General features: G+C 51.1%; 2 protein-coding genes across 3 annotated transcripts in view; one reads left to right on the forward strand and one right to left on the reverse strand.

Moving 5' to 3' along the window:
* The window catches only part of ARHGEF33 (Rho guanine nucleotide exchange factor 33), a 46,487-nt gene extending 43,990 nt beyond the window's left edge, over positions 1-2,497 (forward strand). The window contains exons 17-18 of the mRNA XM_049784298.1: positions 841-915; positions 2,381-2,497. Of these exons, the coding sequence (XP_049640255.1) occupies positions 841-892 (52 nt within the window). The 3' untranslated portion in view covers positions 893-915; positions 2,381-2,497. The remainder of the gene's footprint in view (positions 1-840; positions 916-2,380) is intronic.
* A 9,448-nt stretch (positions 2,498-11,945) lies between these two features.
* The window catches only part of SOS1 (SOS Ras/Rac guanine nucleotide exchange factor 1), a 107,369-nt gene continuing 99,150 nt past the window's right edge, over positions 11,946-20,164 (reverse strand). The window contains exons 21-23 of one of the 2 annotated variants that reach the window (XM_049784243.1): positions 15,527-15,571; positions 13,845-13,963; positions 11,946-12,569 (exon numbers count right to left, since the gene is read on the reverse strand). In XM_049784243.1, the coding sequence (XP_049640200.1) occupies positions 12,090-12,569; positions 13,845-13,963; positions 15,527-15,571 (644 nt within the window). In that variant the 3' untranslated portion in view covers positions 11,946-12,089. The remainder of the gene's footprint in view (positions 12,570-13,844; positions 13,964-15,526; positions 15,572-20,164) is intronic. The other variant, XM_049784244.1, reaches the window with a different exon arrangement.

The raw sequence follows: 20,164 nt of genomic DNA on the forward strand, positions 1-20,164 counted from the left end.
CTAGGGTCACCTGCCGCCTGCCCCCCCCCCCCCCAGGGAATCTGCTCACTAATGTTCCCACAGGCAGAGTCAGGGACCAGCCTGTCCCTACCTGGAAGAGCTTCCTTAGGCTGCTGGGTGTTGTGACAGGGATGCCACCTTCCCTCTACCCACCACCCACACTGTGTGGACACCCCAGCCGGCTGTGTCGCTCCTGGTCACAAAAGGGAAGGTTGTTGATGGGTGTGGATAGCCATTGGGGGACCCCATCCCCATCCTGCCTGTCCCTGAAGCATTTGCCCACACCTGCTCCCAGCTCCCAGGGCTCACGCCAACGCCAGCACCTAGATATGCACCGGCCCTTGCGTTCGCTCCCTTTGGGGTCGGTCAGAAGCGTCTTGAGCATCTCGGTGGTTTCAGGGACACAGATCGCAGGGCCGGGTCCACGAGCTGAGAAGCTGAAAATGAGCCTTTTCCATCCTGGGCAGGAAGGCGAGGCCATGACAGGGGGTTACTGCTAGGTGACTTCTTAGCTGATTAGGAAATGGTAGAGAAATGGGAGCAGAGGTGACCCAAGAGGGGCGGGAAAGATAGCACAGCGGTAGGGCATTTGCCTTGCACAAGGCTGACCTGGGACAGAACTGGGTTCAATCCCTGGCATCCCATATGGTCCCCCGCGCCTGCTAGGAGCGATTTCTGAGCGCAGAGCCAGGGGTAACCCCTGAGCACAGCTGGGTGTGACCAAAAAAAAAAAAAAAAAGAAAGAGAGAAGAGAGAGGGAGAGAGAGAGAGAGAGAAATAGCGAGAGAGGCAGGAGCTGAGCCTGGAACCGAGACAGGGCGCTTTTGGCGTTTGTTTCAGAAATGGGAGCGCAGCTGGTGAAGACTTCTGTGGGCCCTGGGGCTGGTGGTGACATCAGAGCTTTCCCATGTCCAGGTAAACTTTGCCCACGCTGCATGTTGGGACGGTCCTGCAGGCCATGCCGTAGGAGCTCCCAGGGGAGACAAGACGCTGGTCTCACACCAGAGGGACCTGGTGCATCCGGCCTCCTCCCGGCCTGTCCCGGCTTAGACCCAGAGTGGCGGGGAGAGGCCTAGATGGACCCTGGCTGGCCCCATCGGTGGTAGCTGGCTCCTGGAGGCCAGGAGGGTGAGCGGGGACAGCTGCCATGGTCATAGGCCGGCGCTTTAGGGGAGCACCCAGGGGTGCAGAAGGGCCAGTCCCAACTGGGATGAGCAGCCCGAGATCAGAGCTGCCTCAGGGGCTGGATTTTCCTCTCTGCTGGGATCAGCGAGAAACGCTTCCAGCATCCCAGAGCAGAGGCCCGATGGGTCCATTCAACACCGACATCGGGGTACAGGGGGTCCAAGCTCGTCTCTAGGCAGTAGGTGGGAGCCTGGTGTGCACCTAACTGTGTTGATTTGAATGCAGGGCCTTGGAGTCCTCCAGCCACAAGGCCCTGTAGTTAGCTAGGGCAGGAGATATCCGTCTGGGCACAGGGGACCTTGCGCCGACTCTCGGGGCACCTTTGGGCAGAGCACATAGGTTTTACCGTGCCCACATGCAGCCAGCGAGACCCCTCAGGACCCCCTTGGGGCCCCCCTGGGATCCCCGGTTCTAGGTCACAGCCACGGTGCCAGGCTCATACTTTTGTGCTCAGGGACCCCCGCTTAGCTTGTGGGGGGCTGTTTCCAGGCAGCCGCCTCCCTTCAGGGCTTCTGACGGACAGCTGAGAAGGTACACAGCTGGGATGGATCCCCGAGCTTAACCCAGATAATGCAGTGGCACCAACCAGACTGCCCCGGGAGCCGATGGTTGGTTATTGTTGGGGCTTGGTCCCCTCTGTGCAGTTGAGATGACCAGTTGTCTGCCTCTGTGACTGTATTCGTTTTTGCTTCCTACCAAATGTAGCATGTGTGTGTGGATGGCTTCAATAAACCTTTCCTTTAAAAATGAAAACAAGCCAAAGCAAGAGTTTGTAACGGAAACCCCCCAGGTCAGCGAGACGTAGGTGAGGGCAGTGAACTGCAGCCCGACTGAGCGAGTCTCGGACTTTGATCACTTATAGAGTAGTTAGGCGTTTGGGTTAAACTCAAAACCGTATTTCATTCATTTCGATTTATTTTTAAATTCCTCCAGTACAATTAAATATCTTACACCGACACACAAGGATCACGATTGTCCGCATAAAATATTGGGGCTGAAAAACACTTTCTTACGCTCAGTGTGAATTTTAGCGGTGTACATTCTTGGTTGTGAAATTCAGGGTAAAGACAAAAGTGATTTCCAGATCTAGCGGGCAACTGCTTGACGAATGCCAAGCAATTTGGATAGCTAAAAGATATTTGCAAACAATTCAAACCAAATCAACCTGTACTTTATCTGTGTGCTGAGATTTTAGGTCCAGTGGATCAGAATACAGGGACAAAACTAATGAAACTCCCTCAATGGATCCTTCACCCACCAAACAAGATTTCTTCAGAAACCGACTTGCTCTTGCAAATGACCTTGACCAAGGAACAGCCGTGTAAAACACACTTGAGGTTGTATTGCCAAGTGGTAAGAGGGGGGAAACGAAGCTTGTATGACGCATAGGAACCTTATATACTTAGATGCACCCACTCCCGAGGAAAGCCCACAGAGATATTCCATTCGAAACTAAGCCGACACACATGGTCGCGAAGACGTGAAGATTAGTCTGTGGTTGACCGCTGACTTTCTGAACTTCAACCTTTGGAAGGAAAGGGGAACGCTTGGAGCCCTTTCACAGCATGATAGAGAAACAAGAAGGAAAATAAACTATTTGTTAAGAACCGAAACTTCCACCTTGAAATCCTTCCCCCTTGTGAAGCTGTGCTCAGCAGGGGTGGGTCTTCTGGCAGGTTGTCCACCCGGAGTTCTGTGGGCCTTAGTCGCACTCTGTCCGCCCACGTGTCCCCCCAAAGGGTTTGTCAGTTTGTTTTGGGTCACACCTGGCGATGCTCGGGGGAGCTACTCTCTGCTCTGCACTTAGGGATCACTTCTAGCTGGCTTGGGGGAGTCTAGGGGTGCTGGGGATTAAACTCGGGTTCAAAGCAAGCACCTTCTCCTCTGGCCCCACCTAAGGCAGTGTTTTAGGTCGCAGAATCCGGTGTCCCCTAGTTTGAGTGAGAGCTGTGGGGACCCCAGGTGGCCTCAGGATACAGTAGCTGTGCACAGATGCTTAGGCAGAAGCTGAGGGCTTCTCGCAGGGAAGGGCCCCGGAGGTCGGCTCTGGGCACGGTGCTCTCTGCAGACTGGAGGCCAGCGCAGCAATCTCTGGAATGAGTTGTGGCGAGCACAGCCAGTGGCGTCTGGAGTGGCCTGGCTCTGTGAGACACAGTCCCAGTGAGGTGGCAGGAGGTGGGCAGTGCCCAGGTGGTCTCTGTGCCCAGCAGCAGCTTAGCAGGAAGCCCTGGGGCTGCTGGCACCACCTCTCCCTCCCTTCCTGTGTGCCAACAGCCAGCTGCAGAGACACCAGACTCTTTTTTAAATTTTTCTTTTTTGTTTTGTTTTGGGGCCACACCCAGCGGTGCTCAGGGGTTACTCCTGGCTGTCTGCTCAGAAATAGCTCCTGGCAGGCACGGGGGACCCTATGGGACACCGGAATTCGAACCAACCACCTTTGGTCCTGGATCGGCTGCTGCAAGGCAAACAACGCTGTGCTATCTCTCCAGGCCCCTCTTTTTTAAATTTTTATTTTTGGTTTTTGGGTCACACCTGGCAGCACTCAGGGGTTCCTCCTGGTTCTGCTCAGAAATCGCTCCTGGCAGGCTCAAGGAACCATATGGGATGCTGGAGATGGAACCTGGGTTGGCTGTGTGCAAGGCAAATGCCCTCTCTTCTGTGCTGTCACTCTGGTCCCAACACCAGATTGTTATCACCCACATGTGGCTCCCTTGGAAGAGAAATGTCCCCTCTCCATGGGGACCATGCCCAGGACCGTGCATTTGCCTGAGGCCCCAAATGATAGAGTCATCGCAGGGGAAAAAACAAAACAAAAACAAAAACAAAAAATACTTGGTTTCAGCAGTTCAAAGTGTCTGGTTGCTGCTCACTCCAAGTCCAGGAACTCACAAGCCTACGCCAGGGGTTGACCTCTGGTGCGTGGCCAGCCAGGGTGGCCGCATCCGCCTTTCAACTCCTCTTTCACTGCCAGTGAGTGACCAGGGCTCCTTCCTCCCTTAGGCCCCCCAGGGTGAATGCTTTAGCATTTCCAGTCTCTGCAGTTGAAGTCACATGTCTTATTTTCTTTCTTTCCTTTTGGTGCTTGGTTTTTGGTTTTTGGGCCACACCTGGCAGCTCTCAGGCTCTGCGCTCAGAAATTGCTCCTGGCAGGCTTGGGGGACCATATGGGATGCTGGGGGTAGAACCTGGGTCCGTCCTGGGTCGGCTGCGTGCAGGTAAACACCCTACCACTGTTCTATCTCTCTTATTTTCTGAGACAAACTCCTGCTGACGTGAACAGAGACCTCTCTGCTCTGCTCGGGCCAAAGTCTCCACGGTCTAGTCTCATAGTCAGCTCTCTTTTCTCTGGGCCGTCTTCTAGTTTCTGGGGTCCTGGGGTTCCCTGTTAGTCCTCGGAGGGCCCAGTCCTCTCTGTTCCACTGCTCCTCCCTTGGCCTCTGCCCTCTGGCCCTCCTCATCCAGACTCTAGATCTCCTGAGCCGGATCTGTCTCCTATTAAGGGGCCGTGTTCTTGCTCTGCTCTTGTTTTTGGCTTTATTTTGGGGTCCCACTCTGCAGTACTTAGTGCCTACTCCTGGCTCTGCATTTGGAAATCACTCCTGGTAATGTTTGAGAGACCCTATAGGATACCGGAGATCGAACCCGGGTTGGCCTTGTGCAAGACGAAAGCCCTCTGTGCTATGGCTCCGGCCCCTGCTTTTTGTTTTTAGATGCACCAGCCACAAAATAACTAAAATCCTTGGGTGCAGTGAGAGGCACCATCACAGTGTGACCATAAAAAAAACCTCTCCACTACAAAGAAACGAAAGGTCAAGGCAGGCAGAAAAGAGGGGGACTGGGTCTTTGCAGCTGCTGAGCAGAGAAGCACCCCACCCCCATGAAGTGGCTATTTTGCTTTGTTTTGTTTTGGGACCACACCTGGTGGTGCTCAAGGCTTACTCCTGGCTCTGCACTCAGGGATCACGCCTGGCGGACCCTACGATTGCCCCTATGATTGCCGGGGGTCGACTGACTGTGTACAAGGCAAGTGACCTCCCAGCTGTGCTATACCTCCCGCCCCTGAAGTGGGAGTTTCTGCAGAGGCCAAGGAGATGGTGAGGAGGTCCTCAGGGCCTGTATCTGAGGGTCCTGCTTTCTGATTGTACCAGGCGAGCCAGGGCTGTTGACATGCGTGCGGGTGGGGCCTTGACCTCCAATGGCTGTTGCTCCCCTGGGTCTCTCTCCTCCGTCCTTTGCTTACTTCTGTCTTGAGGGCCCCAGTGAAATGGCAGGCCCCAGAGGAGAGCAATCCCAGACCCACCTAATCGAGGTGTTCGGGAGCTTGGGTGGGAACTTGGATCCGAAGTGCTCCCAGCTGGTCCTCGGCTGGTGCTTTGGGGCCAAGCACCTCCCTGACCCGTCCCTGACTGGATGGAGCCTGTTCTGAGGGCAGGAAAGAGAAACTCACATCCTTACACTGCGGCGCAGACAGCTGAGGGCCGCCAGTGTGTCCTGAGACGGGTGGGCTCCCGCTCGCAGGTCTCAGATCTGGAGTCTGGAGATGGCCTGGAGCAGGTTGGCATGGCCCATGGACAGAGGCCGAGGAGCCTCCCGGGTGGGAGGAGGAAGGAAAGGAAGGGTTCGGTATCAGAAGGGAGCGGTTGGAAAATGACTAAAAAACGAATGCTCCATGTTTTTTCTGAACCTCATCTGAGTCAACTAAGGGCTGACTCCTGATGGGCTTGGGGGACAGTCCTGGATGCTGGTGACAGAACCAGGTCAGGCGTGTGCAAGCTCCTTCTGTCCCCGAAATAGGTGCTATTTCTTCAGCCCTGGGCCCCCTATATTCAAGGGGAAACTGATCTGAAGCACTGGACCCAGGGTCTGCTATTTTTTTGTTTGTTTTTCTTTTTGTTTTGGGACTACACCCCGGCACTCAGGGATTATTTCTGGCTCTGCAATCAGAAATTGCCCCTGGCAGGCTTGGGGAACCATAATGAGATGCGGGGAATCAAATTTGGGTCCGGCCTGGGTCAGTCACCTGCAAGGCATACACCCTACCGCTATGCTACCATTCCAGCCCCAACAGGCCAGAACCTTTAAGGCAGGGGCCCCAGACGTCTGTAACCTATTGTTCATTTTTTTATTTTTATTTTTGGGCCACACCCGGCGGTGCTCAGGGGTTACTCCTGGCTGTCTGCTCAGAAATAGTTCCTGGCAGGCACAGGGGACCCTATGGGACACCGGGATTCGAACCAGCCACCTTTGGTTCTGGATCGGCTGCTTGCAAGGCAAACACCGCTGTGCTATCTCTCTGGGCCCCTATTGTTCATTTTAAGAAGAAAAATCTGGGGACTCACCTTCTGTAAGCAGAGACAGGTGGACCCTCCCCCTAGTCCTCCCACATGGGGAGCACCGTCTCAGGGTCCCTCCTGGAATACCTGCAGGGTGTTCTTGTGCCTCCCAGCAGACCGCCTGCTTTCTAAGTGGGTTCCCCCATTTGGCAGTTCCATCCTGTGCTGCTAAGAGCATTGCTCCTCACGGTGCAGTGCTGGGGTGATCCCTTGCTGGGACTCCCACAGGCAAAGTGTGTGCTCAGGGCTCCAAGTACATCTGGGCCTGAATTGTCACTTGGTGGGGAGATGACGGGGCAGGCTCCTGAGCAGGGGCTTTGAGGGCCCTGGGGAGGGCTGAGTAATGCGGAGGTGGAAAGTAGTATGTTCGTGTAAGAACATGATAACCAGCTAAATATTCCTATATGAAAAGCTAAGCTGAGGGGTCAATGAGTTAGTACAGTGGTAGGGCATTTGCCTTGAACATGGCCAACCTGGGCCGGGCCAGGTTTGATTTCCAGCATTCCATACGGTCCCCTAAGCCTGCCAGGAGCAGTTTCTGAACACAGAGCCAGGAGTAACCCCTGAGCACTGCTGGGTGTGGCCTAAAAAACAAACAAAAAAACCTCAAAACAAAAAAGAAAAAATATGAGCTGAGATGTAAATTACTAATAAAAGTCAAATATTACCAGTTCTGGGCTGGACAAAGAGAGCATTTGCCTTGCCCATAACTGACCTAGGTCCCAATCCTGGCATCCCATAGGGTTCCCTGAGCACTGCCAGGAGTGATCCTGAGTTCAGAGACTGGAATATGCCCTGAGCACTGCTGGGTGTCCCCCAATACCAGTTCTGTGCCATGCAGGTAGAACAGTCACTTTGAGGACACGATTTGACCTTTCCCTAATCTATCAGCGTGTCGCCAATCAAGTTCTTGACCCATCCAAAAAAAAAAAAAAGAACAAAATTGTTCTTGAAAATAAAAGCAGGGGCCCAAATGACAGTACAGCGGGAAAGGGTGCTTGCTTTGCACAGGGCTGACCCAGTTCAATCCCAGCATCTCATAGGGTCCCCCAATCCCCGAGCTCACCAAGAGTGATTCTTGAATGGAGAGCCAGGAGTAAGCCCTGAATGCCACTGCATGTGGCCCAAAAACCAACAAACAAAATGTACAAAAAATCATAACACTTGTGAACTATGTAAGGCATTTTTTTTCTTTATTGTTTTCACTTTCTTTTTTTTTTTTTTTTTGGTTTTTGGGCCACACCCGGTGACGCTCAGGGGTTACTCCTGGCTATGCGCTCAGAAGTCGCTCCTGGCTTGGGGGACCATATGGGACGCCGGGGGATCGAACCGCGGTCCGTCTCCTAGGCTAGCGCAGGTAAGGCAGGCACCTTACCTCCAGCGCCACCGCCCGTGTTTTCACTTTCAATGAAAACCGAATCTGGTCACACACGAAGTTCAGAGCTGGCCTAGAACATGGCTGGTACGAAGTAGTCCGTAACAGTGAGGTGCAATGCAGAAAGTGATTTGTTTTACATCAGAGACTGACACAGATTACTTGTGACAATTATTTTGAAAGTAACCATACCATGCTACTAACCAGAGGCTAACACACACACACACTCCTCAGTTAAAGGTATACATGACATATTAACGAAGGCCGCTTTTCCGGTGAGTCTCACCAGATATTGCACACCCAAGTCCCTTACTCTGATTCCATGCCCACATGCTGACTTGGTCTGAAGGAAGCGAAGAGATGCTGATAATTAAAGGCACAGCGGGCGGCTACAGGAGGTGCTGACCTCCAGCCCGAGGCCAATCTCAGTAGGGCCACGCCACACAGGACACACATTGAGGGACCCTCTTTCTCTGAGGCTTACCCGAGGAAACCCCCGTTAGCTCAGCTGCTTTATAACATTGCAGTGACTGGTGATTGGAAGCACTATTTTCAGTGAAGGCAAAAGAGAAATTTGCTTACGGTTGGCAGAAAATGCACTTTATGGCATTAAAAAAAAAGGAAAGCCAGGCCCAAAACTTAAAATATAAGTTATAAGTGCTTTGTTGTTTGTACTTACAGTCTTTGTGCGGAACGAAAACTCAAGATGTTTCACTGGGTCATGTATAAAGGGCTGTAAAATGAATTTTAAGTTAGCAATGAAATGTTTAAAAAATACTGACTAAATAAAATGAAGTCATTATGTTCCCTTATACTTTTACCGAATATTTAACCTTGTGATGTTTTAGTGGTAAATATTTATGTACTATCAATAGTATCTACACTTGTACGCATAAGGTGGTCATATAACCTAGGTTAAAATCATAAGTGAACCAACCCAGAGAAGCAGAACACTGAGAAATGAAGGGCAGGCTTCTTCTGACCCTGGAGCAAAGATAAGGTTCCCACTAGGCACAATATTAAACAATTGGGTTCCCTTCCCTCCTGTCACTTTTTTATTTTGCCGAGCCACTTAAAACCTTAAATTTAAATTGTTGTAAGAGACAAAGAATGCAATTCAGAACAAAAGGAAGCAACAACTTAAGAATTCAGATAAGCTCGGTCATAGCTATCAATTTCTAACCTGTGGGGGACAAAAGGCCTGGAAGACTTGGAACTGGCAGAGACTGAAACAGGCCTTGTTTTCATTGGCTCTGGTAGAGGGACAGCGTTAATGTGACTTATTCATGGGTTGAGTTGGTAGATCATGGAATTCAGCCACACCATGTGCCACCAATGACCTTAAATGAAGCTAGCTTGGAGTTTTATCTATCTATCTATCTATCTATCTATCTATCTATCTATCTATCTATCTATCTATCTATCTATCTAAAATTATGTTATATATCTTTATTTAAACACCTTGATTACAAATATGATTGTAGTTGAGTTTCAGTCATGTAAAGAACACCCCCCTTCACCGGTGCAACATTCCCACCACCAATATCCCGAATCTCCCTCCTCCCCATCCCACCCCTGCCTGTAGTCTAGACAGGCTTTCCACTTCCCTCATTCATTCACATTGTTCTCAGTGTAGTTATTTCTCTATAGCTAGGAGTTTTCAAATGCAGGACTTTCTCTGTCTCTCTCCCTTAACTGTGCCTATATTCAAAGTGCTTTCATGGAAGTCTCAAATTGGTTCCTCCATCTATTCCGTCAAATTCACCCTCTTCATTTTGTGGCCATTTCCATCAAAAATGGTCCCTGGTCCTTTAGGAAATGTGGTTTTTTAAGTCCTGTGGCGCTGATGTGTCTTGTTTTGTGATGTCCTGGCCTTGGAAGCAGCATAGTGGGGGTCACATTTACCTCCACGACCGCTTCCTGTCCTGGACAGAGCATGTTTTAATCCTACAGAAGGATACCCCTCAGTCAAATGCTCCGCCTACACGCCCGTCCCAGAGGTGCCGCCTCTCCCAGGACCATTGAAATAGAAATGGATCCTCTTAGGAACTGTTCGGTTAGAAACAGCCCCTGCCCTAGGGGAGGCTGGAAAAGGGTGACAGATGGGTTGGAGGGCGAGTTAGTTGAACGGACCCCACCTGACTCTTCTCAGGGTCTCCCTCGGAGTAGGGCTGGGATAGCGGAAAAGACAGCGAGCCTGGCTTGGCACTCTGGATGGTGTGGTGAATGATGGTGCTCATCTGTGGGCTCACAGGATGGAGACTGTTGTGGATCTGGAATGGTTTTGGAGGTTGTGTTTTGTTTGGGGGGGGGCTATGGCAGATTCAGGGAGCACTCCTGGTAGTGCTTGGGTGACTATATGGGAGTCCAGGGATCAAACCTGGATTGGTTGCGTGCAAGGCAAACACCTTCCCTGTTGGTACTATTGCTCCATCCGTTTTGGAGACTTTATTTTACTTAGTTTTTGGTGGTGGTTAGAGGTCACTCCTGGCTTTTCATTCAGAAATCACTCCTGGCAGGCTCAGGGGACCATATGGAATGCCGGGGATCGAATCTGCGTCCATGCTGGGTCAGCTGTGTGCAAGGCAAATGCCCTACCGCTGTGGAGATTCCATTTTAAAGGGAAATATTGAATCAGGAGAAAAAGTTACCATGATAGGTGTGATTGCGATATTATTCATTTAAGACTTTGACTTTAATGTGGCTCTGACAGGCTGGGTGCTTCCTGATGGTGCGATCAGCACCTTGTTCTCAAAGGATGTTCTCGACACTGGATGCACCTTGACCTAACTGACCTAACTGGATGCACCTAACCCTGAGAAGGACCTGAGCAATGGGAAGTACCGGTCTCCAAGGTGACCAGCCCCTGCGGTCTCCTGACTAGGACTGCGGAGCTGGTGCTTTGCTATTCCGAGGCCGCATGCTGCGGCCTTTCACAGACGCAGGAGAGGAAAGAAACACCTCTTGCCCTGACAGCGTGCGTCCCAGGCACAGTACAGGCTAGGCTGACAGAGGTTTATTGGAGAATTCGGATCCTGAGTTAATGCCATGGTCAGATGTTCCTTTATGATAGCTCTGCTGGAACTGGACTTGGAGGTAGAATGGTTAGCGTACATTTCAACGAACGGTCTATGTGTTGCCTAGGAGATGAAAATGCTTGTACCAAATATTTAAAAGGAACCCATTCTATTCTAAGGCGCCGTTCCCTACGCAACAAGCATCCCGGTGCATGCTTTTGGCCATGTGGGTGTTGTGTTTCAACGGAAAGAAGTAAGAGCCGACCGTTTTCTTCGGATAATAATTTAATATATGCCAGCCAAACAAAGTATTGGTATCTTTACTCAATTAAATTAAAACAGACCTGCCAGTTATATTATAGAACATCCACTATATACACACGACGTGGGCGATGCAAGGTTCTGCGACACGACTACTCCATGAGGACGAGCCAGCAGCGGCCCAGGAATGCGTCTCCCCAGTGCCGTGTGGGGGGACAGCTGCGAGCCAGGGCGGGGATAGCCAGTAAACTTCCGTGGGAGAAAGGGGGACTGACGCCCGCCTGAGGGACAGACAGTCTCCCGATGTCAGCCGGGGACCCGACAGTGCCAGTCTGCGGTCCTTCTGTCGTGCCTGGGACACAGAGCCTCTCCTCTGAGGGCGTCACCACCGGGAGGCAGGGTTGGGAGAATGTTCTTCAGATGGGCACGGTTATTCTTGAGAAGGAAAGCAAAGTACCTCTTTGGTGGAGCCTTGGTCCCCGCTCGGCGCCCGTGCCCGCTGGGTTGGGGCCGGACTGAGCCGGGCCTGGCCGACTCCGCAGCCTCCGCTTGATCGCCAAGGAAAGACTCTCGAGTTGGCCGAGGAACAGTCAAGGAGCGGCAGGAGGCCGTCAGCTCCCGTGCGAGACGCGCCCTAGGAAGCGCGTGAGGTCCAGAAACACCAACCGCCACGCGTGGGCCCGTCTTCCTTCCGTCCCTGCCTGGGCTCGGGTTTTCCGGGCCCTCGTGTCCGTCTACCTGTCCAGCCGCTCTCGCCGTCTCCCCACCCCGCACACACGTTATTCCGACTCCTCGTCACAGACGCTGGAGGGCTCGGCTTGGGCTCGGTCTCCTTCCTGGATGGAGTTAGTGTTGGGGTGCTCGGTACCTCGGTGCTGGCGCTCCGGGCATCATTGCCAGCAATGGCCCGGGCCGGGCTCAGGAGGAAGGCGCGTTCTCCAGCAGCGGCGGCCCGTCCCGGTGCACCGGCGGGTGTGGGTGCTCTCGCTTGTAGGTCTTCGGAGGGAGTTTGGGAATGAGCTGCGAAGTGCTCTGGCGCGGCGGCACGGGAGGCCCGGCCGTGGGGGGTGGGTCGGCTTCCTGAGGCGCCGGGGGCGAGGGCAGCTGTCTCCGGGGGCCGAGAGGAGAGGGCGTCTGGGGGGGCAGCGGGGTGAACGGGGACGGGCTGTTGGGGAAGAAGGCGTTGCCGTGGTCGCCCTTCTTGCCCAGCGGGGGCGGCTGGAGGTGTAGGGGCGAGCTGGAGAAGACATCGGGGGTCCGCACGGGCTCCCGTGGGGGCACGAGGGGCGGGCTGGGGCTGTCCGGGAGCTCGGACAGGGAGTACCGCGGGGAGTAGGCTTTGGACGTGGGCTGCCGTGGAGGGATGGCCGGAGGGTTGTCTGCGTGCTTGGACAGGATCTGGCACAGGAGAAAGAGAGAGAGAGAGAGAGAGAGAGAGCAAGGTGAGGGGCTTATGCAGCAGTGACAACATGCAGATACAGCTGGCGGTTCCAGGCCAGCAACTCAAAAGCCTGGTCCAGGCCCAAGAGTAGGGCTGTGCTGGGAAAGGGACGGGGTGCTAATCACTATCCAAGTAGGCTTCTTGGTGTTTTTACTTGGCAATTATTTTCTTAAAATTTAAGGCTTGTTCTTACTTACCTATCTATGACTCACCCCAACATAAAATGATTTAAGTTACCAGCTTACAATGTTGAACGTACATCAACATCTCATGCTGCTTTGCAAAGAGTTTTGCTGTTGTCGTTGTCACACCCAACCATGCTCAGGGTTTGCGCTCAGGAATGAATTCCCGGCTGGCTCGGGGGACCCTGTGGGATGCCGGGAATCGGACCCGGCTTGGCCGTGTGCAAGGCAAACGACTTCCCCGCTGTATTATCACTTGCTCTGGCAGTTTCTGGACTTACTCAGATACTCTGCCCTCTGGCCAGACCACTTGAGAACCACTTAATCAAGTTAGCAGTTGGCAAAGCAACACATCTGAACCAGTGGCCAAGTAGCTCTTCGGGCCTTTTTTTTTTTTTTTTTTTGGTTTTTGGGGCCACACTCGTTGGATGCTCAGGGGTTACTCCTGGCTAAGCGCTCAGAAATTGCCCCTGGCTTGGGGGACCATATGGGACGCCAGGGGATCGAACCACAGTCCTTTCTTGGCTGCCACCTCACTGGCCCCTCTTCAGGCCTTTAACTCAGAATCCCATCTGGCAGCTTGTCAGCTGCAGTGCTGAGATCAGGGAAGTGACCTCCAGCCCACGCTACGGCAGTTTCACCTGCGATGCTTTTGCTGACAAACTTGGGGTCTCCTGGTTTCGGTTCCATCCCTCCTGGCCCCACAAAGCAAGGCAAGGAAGCCCTTTACCTCAAAGTTACACGCCTGCCCCTCCATCCACGGTCTATGACTGTTTTCAAAAAAGTTCATTATTCTTACTTTATAGATTCCACTTGCTTTTTCTCCGACAGTACCAGTAGCTTTAGATTAATAAAGGTTTTGAAAACCTATCCCCCAAATCTTCCAGAACAGTAGCATCTCCGTAGAGTGAACCCCCATTGTACCTGTCTGACCTCTAGGAAGCCCAAGACCCTTCGGGGTGACCTCCCCCTACCCCGGAGGAACACAGACCACACACGGGCTGGGTGGGGCCGGGGTTCGGTTCTGGGTAACGAGGTTTTCTACTCTACCTTAGATGGCGACGATTCCCCCGGCGCCGACTCTGGCCGTCTCCTCGGAGGAACAGGCGGGGGGACAGGCCCTTCCTCGGTGGCCCTGGTGAAACTGATAGATGACACTGACGCAGACCCTGTGGGAGGAGGATGCACGTGGCTTTAGAGGGCAGGAACCCCGTTATTTCACGCCGCCTGCGGGAGCGGGCTAGCTGGAAGCGGCTTGTGTTACGAGAAGAAAGCAATTCCATAAGCTTGTCCGAGTAGTTCTGTGGCTAAAGCACAATGCGAAAGAAGCATGCGCAGTTTCCAGGGAAAAAGAGCTGCTGAAGATACTCTTATTTTGCTTTGTCAACAAAATAACCTTCCCACTGTCAATCTAGTTGGCTTTTAAATTTGGGGCAGAATCTCAGATTTCTGGAAGAGAGAAACTATTAGAAACCTTTGGAATAATGGGAACGTTTGTTCAGATGCTCCGAGGGGCATGTTTAGGCCCAGTCTAAGTCCTTCCTCCGGTCTTAACCAGAACCCTCACCTACTCTCCCTCGAGGGGGAAGAATCAGATCCGGGGGAAGGTCTCTCCCCACTTGACTTAGCTAACTAGAGGTACTCCCAAGGGGAAAGCCATGTTAGGTTCCCCACTCTCTGGCCCAATGGTTAAATAGGTGACAGAGCTATTCAAGATGGTGGAGGCAGCTGTCTCAGGGGACGAGTCAGTCTAGCCTCTGGTGAGCCCAAATGACACGAATTGGCACAAAAAAGTGAGTAAAACCGCTAACATAAATATCTTGAGATAAATGCTTATGTTAGTAAGGAATATGTAATGGAGCAATTAAGGAGTTCCCACTTCGGAAATCACGTAGTGAATTGTGAGTTTATAAAATTGGTAATTCTGAAAGGAAAAGAAAGCTCTCACCATTCAAAATTATACTTCGCAGGCTCTTTTTATTCTTTAACCATTGCTTTTTGTCCAGTTAAACAGTTTAACAATATTTTAAGTGTTCTGTGTGCTGAGAGTACTTAAATGATCAATTATTTTGATCACCTACTTTTTTCCTTGAGGTGATGTATAAATTGATGTAGATTGTAATTATTTTCTATCACTTACAATTTGATCATTTGTATGAAAAGACAACAAAAACATTTACCTACTTCAAATTATTGAATAATCAATCTAAGTGAATGATTAGTTTACTTTCAAGTGATACAGCAAGTATCAACAATGACAATTTATTTTGCTTGGCGTGACGGATCTTTCGGCCATGTCACTGTAGTTAAGGTTAGGGTTAAAGACTTCTTCTTTACCTGCCTCTAATCAGTGTTGGTGCCAGCAAAGGCATCTGGTGACGGAGAAGTGGCTCAGAGGTGCCTCAGACCCACAGTATAGTTGCATGCATGCTCACTGTTAAAGCTGGCCAGGAAATGTGTTTAGGACTTGGCAGTTGGAAAAGAGGAATGGTTAAGTGGGAAGCGTCCCCATGTGAGATTTTCTTGTAAGAGAGAAAAAAGGTTCTATGAAAGAGCACGAGAAGTCTATAAATCAAAGCAGCCCGCTGATGGGGGAAAAGCTAGCAAGAGTGAGGCCTTTGCTTCTTAGCTGTCGCAAGCAAGGCCCAGGAGAGGTCTAGCGGGAGGCTGGCACTGGGTCCGATTTGTGAAGCCAAAGCGAGAGGCAGGAGTCTTAAACCAAATATACTAACTTGGGCCATGGGGCTGAGCCACTTGGATAAAGACGGCATCACTGCCTGTGAAAGGAAACAAGAAAAAGTAGATTTTTTTCTCTCCCATCGATATATAATTAATCTGTAAAGTTTATGATGAAAAATGATATTTTCTTTGTCATTCTAGTTTTAAATAATGGCATAGTCTTTATTAAAAGCTCAGTCCTACTTGGAGAAAAATAAAGAATTAAACTGAGTTAACATATTGGGAATTTGGAAACTCCTTTTAGATACTCTACTCAGTAACGTAAATTTTACGAAAAGAATGCATGAGAATGCCACGAAACTACCCTTCGTTATTGGAGATAAAGAACAGTCCATTGAAAAATAAGAGAAATTCTTATTATATCTGTGAAAATATTATTGGAACATATCTTCTCACCACAAAATTACAGCTATTGGTAGTACTAAACAAGACTGAGTGATGATAAACTTTCCCTTCTCTATTGTTCGTTTTTGGGTCACACCTGGTTGGTGCTCAGGGGTCACTCCTGGCTCTGCATTCAGGCACCACTCCTGGTGTACTCAGGGGTGCCAAGGATTGAACCTTGGCACAAGGTTCACAAGCCACAAGCAAGGCAAATGCCTACCTGCTGTGCTATTTGCTCCGGCCCCATCTCTTCTATAGTCTTTGTTTTGGGGCCACACCCGGCAATGGTCAGGGCTCACCCCTGTTTCTGTACTCAGGAAATTACTCTTGGTGGTGCTTGGGGGATCATATGGGATCCTGAAGATCAAACCAGGATCGGCTGTGTGCAAGGCAAAGGCCCTACTCTCTGGCCCCTGATGCTTAGCTCTGATGTAGGAAAATTACAGAGCCTTTAAAACATCTCACTTTACCAATGCTGAGGGAAAAATGAAAATCAAGAAGAGCCCAAAGCCCAGGACATTAAAGTAACAAAGTGAGAAACAAGTCTAGATGGGGCTGGAGACAGAGCCCAGTGAAGGGGCTGCCTGGTGAGCAGCCTCCTCTCTCGCACGGGCCCACCCCACTACAAGTGAGCCCTGAGCACTGCCAATGAGGCCCCCAAAGAAGCAAAAGGCTAAATGAGCTACATAGCTCAACGGGCTACTCAGTCAAGCAGCTGCCCTGTCTTGGAGTACGGCCCAGCGCTTCGATCCCTCGAGTGACTGCCCGGGCACAAACTGAGCTCCCATTCTTGGTGTGGGTTCGGGCTGCCCACACGACTCGCTTGGCTCCTTCATCAGCATCAGTTTCACAATGCTTAGTTTCCTTGGTTTCAGGGAGGTTTCAGTCAGCACGAGGGGAACCCCACCCTCCAGAGTCACCTGACAAGATCCAGGGTGAACCGTTTGGTTCTGTTTCCCAGGTAGCGCTGGGGGGAGGGGTCAAGCTGGAGTTAGCTGCATGACAGGAAGCATCTTGGCCTCTGCACTTTCTCTGCCCAAGATTCCTACTTGTTCTGACTCTACATGCAGAGACAGTCTTACTTCCCAGATAGGCCCTCACTGAAATGGCTTATTTTTCATTTCTACCTGTGGAGTCTCACTTTGCTTTGAACACTAAGGAGGACAACCTGGCTCACTCACAGAAAAAGAAAATGACTTTACACCTCAGATACTAAGCAAAGTTGTTGCCTGCCAGAACTATTTGGCATCCACATGAACAGGGGCTGAGGGAGCCGGCACTAGTTTCATTCACTTCTGCAACTTCCCATTTACTTTTTTGGGGGTGTGGGGCATCAGCAAGGCTCACAGGTTACTTCTGGTGGGGCTCAGGGGACCATGTGGGGTGCTGGGGATTGAATTTGGCTAGACTGCGTGCAAGGCAAATGCCCTCCCCGCTGTCCTCTCTCCAGCCCTCTTTCTACTTTCCCTAGAAGAAAACTAATCTAGTTCAAGGGTGAGCCCACAGAATGTAACAACTGAGTACAGGAATAAGCCACAGCACAAACCCTGACAGCTACAACAAGCTTCTAGGAAGGATTCCGGCCACTCAACCCCCTCAGAGTGTGGCCTCAGATAGCTGACAGACATGCAGGCCGAGTCCCGAGCACTGGGGAAATATATTTTATTCCTTGGTTTTGCAGCCTGGACAACACAAATTTGATTCTGCTGTTGTTTTAGGGCCTGACGGGGCTCAGGGACCATACTGGGGTCCTGAGGATTGAACCCGGGTCGAACATGCCAGGCAAGAGCCCTCCTCACTGTCCTATCTCTCCAGCCTCTGCAAAACATGGTTTAAAAAAATCTCTTAGAATTCCACATATTCAAATAAGAAAGCACATACTAGAATTTCTTGTCAGTGAGGTGCTGAAGGAATTTAAAGATCCGTAGTTTCCTTAGTCGTGAAGCCCAATTAATTTTACAAAGCAGTATTATGTTAGCGGCCAAGCAAAGAATCAGGGTCTCGGGATCACTGCCGTGAGAATCTCTGGGTGCTCGTAACGAACACCTGTGCCAAAAGGCAATGCCGGACAGGTCAGCATGAACAGGGCACGGCTCCTTCTTTATATCTCCAAGGGAGCTGGTGCCGGCCAGAACTGGGGCTGCTGAAGGTTTCTCGAGGAAGAGAAGCTCTGCATGCCGGCTTCAGGAGGGTTCTGTGAGGGCTGGAACGAAGAGCCACCAGCAGCTCAGGCCATGCTGCGTTCACATAAAAAGGCATAGCAAGTGCCCCAGGTCCATGACTGCCCCAGCAGCAGGAACTAGCAAGCTAGACAGTCCTGCCCCATCACTGAGGAGGAGGACGCTTTCCTTCTAGCCGTCCCAGGCGCTGTCCTGCCCACACAACAGTCAGCTTGATGCAAACATAACCATCACTCGTCTCAGAGCCAATATGGCACCAGGGGAGGCTTGCAGCCTGGCTGCGAGGTCAGACACGCACTGTGAGAAGAGTGCACCCAGAAGTCTAGACCCCTTAGTGGTGACTTTCTGTGCTGATGGTTTTCAGGGTTGACCACAAGCTTCCCAGGAGAAGGAATGCGGAACAAGGGTCCGATACACTAGATACTGATGAAATAAATCTATGACTGCTTTTAAAGTAAAATTTAAGTGAAATTTTAATTTAATTTCATTTGAAATTTAAATGTAACATAATTTTTTTCCCTTTTATGGTTTTGTTTGTTGGGCTCTAAATCCCAGACCAGTCAGTGTCCCATCACGGCTTACTCCTGCTATGCCCAAGGGTCACTCCTGATAGTGGTGCCTGATATTGACCCAGGGTAGGCAGAAGACAAGGAGAGTACTTACCCATTTTACTGTTTCTTCAGCCCCATTATTTTGGAGGAATAAACCCAAATTTTTTTTTTTTTTTTTTTTTTAGTTTTTGGGCCACACCCGGTAACGCTCAGGGTTACTCTTGGCTATGAGCTCATAAGTCACTCCTGGCTTGGGGGACCATATGGGACGCCGGGGGGATCGAACCACGGTCCAACCTAGGCTAGCGCTGGCAAGGCAGACACCTTACCTCTAGCGCCACCGCGCCGGCCCCAACCCAAACTTTTAAAGAAATCAAAAAGTACTAGTGAGGGGCTGGAGAGATAGCATGGAGGTAAGGCGTTTGCCTTTCACGCAGAAAGTCATCAGTTCAAATCCAGCTTCCCATATGGTCCCCCGTGCCTGCCAGGAGCAATTTCTGAGCATGGAGCCAGGAGTTTCCCCTGAGCACAGCTGGTGTGACCCAAAAACCACAAACCCCCCCCCCCCACACACACACACAAAAAGGCAAAAGTACTAGTGAAACTGGCCAAAAATTCTAATCAGACTTTGCCCGTTTTGGGTTTTAGTTTGAGGCCACACCTGGTAATACTCAGGGGTTACTCCTGGCTCTGCACTCAGAAATCACTCCTGATGGCGCTCAGGGGACAATGTGGGGTGCTGAGGATGGAACCTGGGTCAGCTGTGTCAAAGCAAATGCCCCCCTCGCTGTACTACAGCTTCGGTCCCTCAAACTCTACTCTCCACTTCTCTGCATTGATTGGTTTAGGTTCAGATAACAAGAACATGGGTACACCAGCCCTTTCCTGCCAGCCCCTTGCTACTCGGAAAACAAGAACCTATGAATTAGCTGTGGTAGCAAGCTGGGCTCTTTAGGGTATCCCTGAGTGCCCCTCACCTCACACCTGACACTACCAACTGCTGAGCAGCAGTGGTTGGGCCAACTCCAACTAGGGCACAGCCACTTTGATCAATTTGTAAGTGACTTGCTGTATTTAAATTTGAGGGGAGGCTGCACCCAGCGGTGCTCAGAGCTGACCTCTGGCTCTGCTTTCAGGAATTACTCCTGGTGGTACTGGGGGTTCACTTGGGATGCTGGGGGTTTGAACCCGGGTTGGCTGTGTGTGTGTGCAAGGCCTCAGAAACAAAGCATCTTTTTTTTTTTTTTTTTTTTGTGGTTTTTGGGTCACACCCGGCAGTGCTCAGGGATTATTCCTGGATCCAGGCTCAGAAATTGTTCCTGGCAGGCACGGGGGACCATATGGGACGCCGGGATTCGAACCGATGACCTCCTGCACGAAAGGCAAATGCCTTACCTCCATGCTATCTCTCCGGCCCCAGAAACAAAGCATCTTATGAAAAGGCAGAAAGTTCCCAGCAGCCTGGATGACAGGCCCGGATTCCTGACTCCAGGACCAACCTCTTCCCTGGCAGTTC

The sequence above is a fragment of the Suncus etruscus genome, chromosome 12 (genome assembly GCF_024139225.1).
Source record: "Suncus etruscus isolate mSunEtr1 chromosome 12, mSunEtr1.pri.cur, whole genome shotgun sequence".
In the NCBI taxonomy this organism is placed as follows: domain Eukaryota; kingdom Metazoa; phylum Chordata; class Mammalia; order Eulipotyphla; family Soricidae; genus Suncus; species Suncus etruscus.